At 32.8% G+C, this 7,648-nt stretch overlaps 2 protein-coding genes across 5 annotated transcripts in view; one reads left to right on the top strand and one right to left on the bottom strand.

The window, feature by feature from the left end:
- The first annotated feature begins 111 nt into the window (after positions 1-111).
- Positions 112-5,501, top strand: LOC106111650 (alpha-tocopherol transfer protein-like). 4 transcript variants are annotated; one of them, XM_013293789.1, is made up of 7 exons: positions 112-168; positions 225-234; positions 2,590-2,738; positions 3,071-3,165; positions 3,828-3,969; positions 4,142-4,335; positions 4,759-5,501. In XM_013293789.1, exons 3-7 carry the CDS (start codon positions 2,597-2,599, stop codon positions 5,056-5,058), a joined length of 873 nt encoding a protein of 290 aa, XP_013149243.1. In that variant the 5' UTR covers positions 112-168; positions 225-234; positions 2,590-2,596; the 3' UTR covers positions 5,059-5,501. The 4 variants fall into 4 exon arrangements, with proteins under 4 accessions (XP_013149243.1, XP_013149242.1, XP_013149244.1 ...); XM_013293788.1 differs by lacking the exons at positions 112-168; positions 225-234 and adding an exon at positions 260-465 and having other exon boundaries at positions 2,591-2,738; XM_013293790.1 differs by lacking the exons at positions 112-168; positions 225-234 and adding an exon at positions 1,571-1,750 and having other exon boundaries at positions 2,591-2,738.
- A 1,655-nt stretch (positions 5,502-7,156) lies between these two features.
- The window catches only part of LOC106111529 (neuroendocrine convertase 1-like), a 7,262-nt gene continuing 6,770 nt past the window's right edge, over positions 7,157-7,648 (bottom strand). The window contains exons 14-15 of the mRNA XM_013293647.1: positions 7,573-7,646; positions 7,157-7,502 (exon numbers count right to left, since the gene is read on the bottom strand). Coding sequence (XP_013149101.1) covers positions 7,230-7,502; positions 7,573-7,646 — 347 coding nt within the window. The 3' untranslated portion in view covers positions 7,157-7,229. The remainder of the gene's footprint in view (positions 7,503-7,572; positions 7,647-7,648) is intronic.

A 7,648-nucleotide genomic window follows, 5' to 3' on the forward strand; every position in this document is an offset into this window, starting at 1 on the left:
TTCAAGTGGTAGCCGAATATTAATTTAAATAATTTCGCAATCTCTGTCCTTCACATTACTCTGTATTCAGACGCTTAGTCTCAGCGCTTTATTTTAATTTTATACCGCAATCAGCCGTCCGTGGAAACAGTCGTTCACATCCGTCCTATACAAAGTTAACTTTAATGTTTTAAATCGTAATAACAGGTTATATATATAATATGGTATTTAAGTATGTTTCGTCAAACTTGTAACAATTGACAGTTTAAAAAAAATTAATGCTGGTGATAAAGAATGTAATTTAAAAAAAAAAGATTTATGTTTTTTTAAAACGGCGTTTATTTTTAGTTTCGTCGTTCCTTAAGTGTGGAATAGTGAAGTGTTATTTATGTCGTTTTATTAGATTTTTTATAGTATTTTATAGTTATTACCGTGGTGTACTGTTTGACATCAAGTAAGATTATAGAACTGCGTTGTCGGTAACAGGTAATTGACTTTACATTGCCTTTACTGTGTTATTATTTATGTAATGTTTGTACTAGTGCTCAGTTCTTTCATTATTGCATATTTTCTTGACAAATCCATTATTATTTTACATTGATTGAAAATGTCATCATGCCCTTCAAAAATCTCCAATATTTATTTTGATTATGGTCAAAATGCTGTCTGTACCATAGACTTTAAAAAAAACTTTATGGACATACTGAAAAATATACAACTATTGCGATGAAAAAAAAAACCTTGACATTTATGATTTTTTCAATGGGAATAGATGACCTATTTTGTATATAGTAAATGCATTAGAAAAATCTAGGTATTTTCGTCACCTACTATAGTAATATAACGCCGACAACTAGCCTAGAATAAAAAAAACGAATTATTGTTAGTTGTACATGTTAAAAAATTTAATAATTGAATTAGCTTAATAATTACATAATTAAATAGTAATACAAGTAAATTTTGTTATGTTGTAGTGAAAAAAGTAATTATTTTTGGCGTGTCTCAAAGATTGATAACTCTACGCTTATTGTGTTCTCATGTGAAAGCTACTGTAGACCAAAAAATAGTCAACTTGTACAGTTATAAAACGAAAGTGTTCCATTTTTAAATCCATTGCATTAGATAGAAAATTCATTGCTACTCGTTGCGCTGATTTAAAAATTATTTATGAATGATTCCAATGATTTTAGGACAGATAAAAATATAAATCTTTGTTTTGTTATGGTAAGAAACTAACTAAAACGAACTCTAGTGGTACTATGAACAAAGGTATTACAAAAGTAAATTAACCTGAATTGCTAAAGCCTAAAGCTAAAGCCCGCTACAGACGTTCAGTTCTGACAGTTTTAATTGAACAATCGAATTATCGAACTGTTCAGTTAAAAATGCCACTTAGAATTGCATCTCTGTAACTGATTTAAGGCAGTTTACAATCTTCAAACATACAATTCATGCAATTTTTTACCGATTAATTATTTGTATTCTAAGTAAAGGTATTAAAGACCAAACTTAATTAAAAATTTGTTACGAGTTCGAGTACGAATAGATTGAAATGTCAATTTTTACATGTTTGCAAATCAGCGGTTTATAAAATGAATACAATGTAAAATTGCATTCAAGATCGCAACTATATATTGGCTCATGAAGTCCTGGTAGATCTAGTGCAAATGTATTTCTAGTTTAGACCTAGGTTATAGGAAAGGCTAGGACTTATCAAGATCTAGGTATTGCGATACGTTTAGTCTGTCTACCGAGAAATATTAAAGACCATGTAAGTTTTAACGCACCCGAAAAATTTTTAAGTATTTAAAAAAAAACAAAAGTAAAAAAAATATAAAGAGATATCTTTTCAGTTATTAGGTCTTACAGTACACAGTTATGTTATTAATAACACGAAACAATGGAATTAACAATTTCGTATAACAAGTCCTTGAGTTTCCACTGCCGAAACATGTTTCCATTCCCTCATTCTCTTTAATTTATGTATCATTTTTTGCAAAGTGCACATATTATAGTAATGTTTCTTCCAATAATCGAAAAATATTTGATTCTATGAAGAACTTTATGTGAAATATTTGATTTGCCATGTACAGTCGAGGTGAACAGCCTTTTATAGGAAAATTACCAGTCACTTGCAACACATCATGGCACAGATAAAAAATAATGTGGATTTATTAGAGTTGATTAGTTACGTTTAGAGATTGATTGCCAGTATTCATTATATCTCCCCACATGTGGACAAAAACCTAAGTAACAAAATGAGTACTCAAATTCTTTTGAATTGTATGTATATTCTAAATTTATTTTAATCATTTATTTAACAGTTTTTAAATGCACTAATGTCTTTGTTTTAATGTAATTATTTCTAGTTTTCTTCATCTAGTGACTAACAAATCTCACAACAAACATTGCATAGTGACTTTCTCTGCCATTACATTTAACGACCTAACGTACACTTGATGATTATAGCTTAACATACCGAATTGCTTACATATTGCTATTTGTTGAAATAGCTCTGTAAATAAAAAAATAAACATAAAGTAACCTCAAAAGACAAAACAGAGCATTTATAGGATAATTTCGAGTTATTAAAAAGGTTAATTTCTACCAGGACATCATGCCGTTCATCGACATAGCATTCGCGGCGGAGGTTAGCAGGTTCGAAGACCCGGAGTTCGAGGAGCACGCGCGCCGCAACTGCAATGAGGACCCCCACACGAGACAACACGCGATAGAAGAGCTCCGGAATATGGTGTACGGTGAGATGATATCCTAGTCCAATCAGTTAAAAAAAATCCGTTTTATTTTAATTTACCTCTGTCAGAAATCAATTAATAAACTTTAATCTACACAAATATTATAAAGAGGAAAGATTTGTATTCTTGTGTTGAAATAACTCAAAATCTACTGGGCCGATTTCAAAAATTCTTACACCATTAGAAACCTACATTATCAGTAATTAACATAGGCTATATTTTTTTATTTTCACCCTGGCGAAGTCGCGAGCAACAGCTAGTATAGTATAATAAAATATACTTTGTGTGTATCACCTTTAATAATGTGAGGTACTTATAAGTAGAATGTATTGCAGAAAGAGGCGAATGTCACCCGAGGCGCATGGATGATGCATATCTTCTCAGATTTCTGAGATGTCGACGGTTCATACCCGCTCTAGCGCACAAACTTGTACGTATGTATGAATGTTTCTTTAATTTTTAAATGTTATCTTCTGTCGCACTCCATTAAATTGTTATTTATTACTAGCTTTCGCCCGCGACTCCGTCCGCGTGGAATTAAAAAAAACCAAAAGAGGGTAGCCTATGTGTTCTTCCAGCCTATTCTCTAAACTGTGCCAAATTTCATCGAGATCTGGTCAGCCGTTTAGGCTACAAACTAACAAACATCATCCATCTAAACTATTAAAGTAAGATTTTTTTTTATTATTTTTATCTATTATTTATTATCCTTATTTATTTATTTTATTTATTCAGATTTATTTATCCGCTTCGTTCGCGTAGCAGACAGGGCCGCACTCTATGATAGCGTAGTGTTCGAAAGTACTAGGAGAGCAGAGGCAATAAAGTTACGCCACCGCTCGATATAATTCCTTGACATAGAAAACAAACCTTTCGAATTCGCTAAAGATCGAAAACTAAGCCCGCGGTATACGCTTAATTCTGACAGTTATACCCAATTATAAATAAATAAACTGAACGTATCTAGTCTGCTTAAGACGATTGCAATAGTAAATGTGGTTTTTGTAGTAATTGTAAAGAAATAAAATGTAAAAGTTATGTGAAAAGTTGATAAAAACAACCGATTTTTATGAACCTTATTGTCCTTCACAGATGGTGCGCTATGAAGAGTTTAGGAGAAAGAACTCATACCTATACGATTGCAGCGCGTTTGGTCTGCAGAAAGTGAAGCATGTTTACGGCGGCACGCTGCCAGAGAGCCCTATCAACGGAAGAATCACTCTCATGAGGTTCGGTGCGTAATAGAAATGTTCTCAAATGTATACCAAACTTTACAGTTTGAGGAGAAGTACCATAAACAGGAACTAGAGAAATTAAAGTCTTTATAATACCAGAGTCCGTCTGTCCCGCAGCCTGCCAGTCCATTGCTAATAGTTCTACTTAATGTATATCTACCATATTTACAGGTAAATGGGACACAGAAGCTGTGCCAATAATGGACGTGGTGCGATGCGCTCTCATTATGGACGAGGTAGCGGTGATGCAGCCAAAGCTGCAGATCCTCGGCGTCACCATCATTGTCGATCTGGAGGGGCTGAGTGTGCGACATGTGCGCCATCTAACGCCCACCATCGCGGGACAGATCGTCAGCCTGATGGGGGTGAGACCATTGAGTTGTTATGATACCCTGGGTGGTGACTGAGTTCTCAGTGAAAGTTGTTATAATAATACTAACTTCGCCCGCGACTCTGTTCGCGTGGAATTAAGAAAGCAATAGCCTATGTGTTCTTCCAGACTATGCTCTACATCTATACTAAATTTCATTGAAATCCGTTTAGCCATTTAGGCTACAAACTCTAACAAACATCCATCCATCTAAACTTTCGCATTTATAATATTAGTAAGATTATTTTTTTTAAATAACATTTTTTTTAAACTATCACAGCGCCATCTTTTACACAAAAAAAGATACTTTTCATACGATTTTTTAGGTAAGTATTTCTGTAAACAAAAGAGAGTGTTGCATTAATAAAATAAAGTCAATTTTTAATAAGTAAGAAAACCATAATCTAATTGTTAACAGGTCAACTTTCCTCTTCTTATGCACGGCTTGCACATCATAAACTACAACTGGTTCCTCAACACTTTCTTCTACGTATTTAAGCAGTTCATACCGAGCGCCGCGTGGGGCCGCATGCACTTCCACGGCTACGACATGTCTTCCCTCCACAAACATATCGACCCATCAGCTCTGCCTCCGGAATATGGTGGCACATGTCGACATGTTATATCCACAGAAGAATGGCTAAGAAAAGTCAACATGTATAAAGACGATTTTATGGTCCAAGAGTTAAGGGATCTCGGATTCACTGTTGAGGACTAGGATAATATAAATTTAGAGTAGTCTACATTCAAAATGTACATTTTGATAATAAGTGTATGAAAACAGAAATTATGATGCTTTAAATATAATCTTGATAACTTCTTTAGAAAGGCTGAAATTATTGTCCAAAAACTAATAAAAACATGTATCTATACCAATATTATAAAGAGAAAAGATTTATATTTTTGTATGGATTAAAATAACTCAAAAACTACTGGGCCTATTTTAAAAATTATTTCACCGTTAGTTAGGTAATTTATCTGTAACATAGGCTATATATTTTTTTAATATCACTCGGACGAGGTCGCGTGCAATAAGCTAGTAATTTATAATACTATTAGTATAGAAAACGAAGCGATTTATAAGATTGATACCAGCTCCTTTTAACCTAGACTGGGACCAAGTAAAATTACGTTAATATTATTCTGAAATGACAATAAAAATATAGAATAAGAATTTTGTTTCATTAGTCCTTAAATATTTAAATATTTACTATTAACGTACCCACAATCCTACAATTGAGAATTATAAAATAATTTTCAACTAGCGATATCGCTGTTGGAATCGACAAAAAGTGTCAAAATGTGCATTTCTATTCTATTTCTATGATGATATATAGAGGGACTGTTTCTTTCTCTAATCTTTTAAAATCACCACCTATCAATAGAAAGACCGAAATGATGTTGAGAATTCTAATAAATAAAAGGTAAAAAAAACACCATCTATTTTAAACAAACAACAACGACAGACAAGAACATCTTAGTTTGGGCGCTTACGGCAGACGATAGTAGAAACTTAGCGAAAGATTTACCAGGATATCATAAGTGGAATGTTGCAGTTATTGCACACTACGTGAACTTAATACACTTCAGCGACGTTTATGAAATTTAATTAAACTAATAATTTTAATAGTAATATCTGTTATATGTAAATAATTCATACAAAGGTATATTCCTGTTGCTGCTGTGATTGGCAATATATTGTACTATTGAAGTTATATAAAAAAACTCAATATTTTTTTAATGTAAGTAAACAGCCGCTAGATGACACTGTAGCAAAAAATATGTACTTGATATTTACATGAATAGAACATACTACCATCTCTGTCATTCGCTATGAAAAGAACAGAGACAATCTGACTCGCCAGCCCCGTGTTAACCAAAAATAAAACCGAAGGAACAAAATCGCCATTTTGTAACCAACCAGTAATTTGACGAACAGATTATTAGGATATCATAAGTATAATTGGCTAATCTATATAAGAATGGCCTCATCATGTAGCGACATCTCATATTCTGTCAAACTAGCTGAATATGCCATAGTTTGCACAATATTTCTTTTTTAAAAAGAAAATCACTTTTATCTTAGTGACATTTAATTACCTACGTTTCACTTCTACTACCGCCATCCTATGATCGATATCGATTATAAGGCCCAACACGAAATTAGCGAGATAGTAAACAGCGGCCATATAGGTGACCGAAAACTCTCGTATAAAATTTATCAATGATGTTACAAATTCCCATGCATATTTTTTGTGCTCTAACATGGGCCGGAATCCTCTAATCGACAAAACATGGGCTGGAATCGTCAATCGAAATTTTAACGAACGAAGTACTAGGATGTCATAACTAACAAGTAGCTTTGGAGGTGTGTACCCGAAATACACCTCCCACTTTAAAGCCCTCCCTATTTTAACCGACTATCAATGTCAAGATTATTATTTCTTTTGATAAAATAATTCTTGGGTATTATTACTTGGTATTACATTTTAATGTAAAATTAGAAAAAGAGAATGAATTTTGTTTCTACAAAAATATTGAAAGTAAACAAATAAAAATTTAAAAACCCTAAATTTAGTTTTATTAATGTGAAATAGCCATACTTTTGACTGCTTTAAAACAATGTTTATTTTTCTTATTAAAACTAAATAAACTGTGATGTTAAACAATATCTTATTTTAGAATACGTCCCAAAACTCTAATTAAATAATACATGTAAATAAATAAGAATCAATAACGCGCGAAACTTTCATTTTAATTTAACTTTTAAGATAACGCCATCTATTAGCAAGAACATTTATTTCTTAAATCCTAGTTATAAAAAAATAAATGTTCATTTGTGTCGTCGAATTGCTAAAAATCTCGTTAAATATAGCCATTGTACATGTACTAGGGTAACATGAATGATTTACTATGATGATTTCTTTGTAAGTCTTCTTCTATTTCATCTATGATCAAATCGGTGTCCATGTTAAATACATTTTCATTGACATTTTCTTCTACAGGGTCTTCGAAATCGAAGTAATCCAACTTAGACGGCAATTCTTCATTGTATCCAAAGTTGTATACCCTCGGTCCATTTCTCATTTGAGCTGGCATCTCTTTAGTTCCATGAAGTACTAGACTTAATGACCCGATTTGTCCCATATTTTGTTCATTAGTCTAAAATGTAATAATTGATTACACTATAAAGTAATTTAATGATAACATATGTAAAACCGTAAGTATTTACCATGTCTTCAAACGTGGCACGCCAAACCCCGTCGGCGCGCTCCCCCCACGTCGCTACCGAGGTCAGCGGCCAGTTC

The sequence above is a fragment of the Papilio polytes genome, unplaced genomic scaffold (genome assembly GCF_000836215.1).
Source record: "Papilio polytes unplaced genomic scaffold, Ppol_1.0 DF824158.1, whole genome shotgun sequence".
NCBI classification, from domain to species: Eukaryota; Metazoa; Arthropoda; class Insecta; order Lepidoptera; family Papilionidae; genus Papilio; species Papilio polytes.

Bases quoted from the DNA above. Each gene is read 5' to 3' on its own strand.
- LOC106111650 (XM_013293789.1), top strand. From the start codon at position 2,597: ATGCCGTTCATCGACATAGCATTCGCGGCGGAGGTTAGCAGGTTCGAA. The intron at 2,739-3,070 runs GTGAGATGATAT...AATGTATTGCAG, and splicing joins GCTCCGGAATATGGTGTACG to AAAGAGGCGAATGTCACCCG. The intron at 4,336-4,758 runs GTGAGACCATTG...AATTGTTAACAG, and splicing joins AGATCGTCAGCCTGATGGGG to GTCAACTTTCCTCTTCTTAT.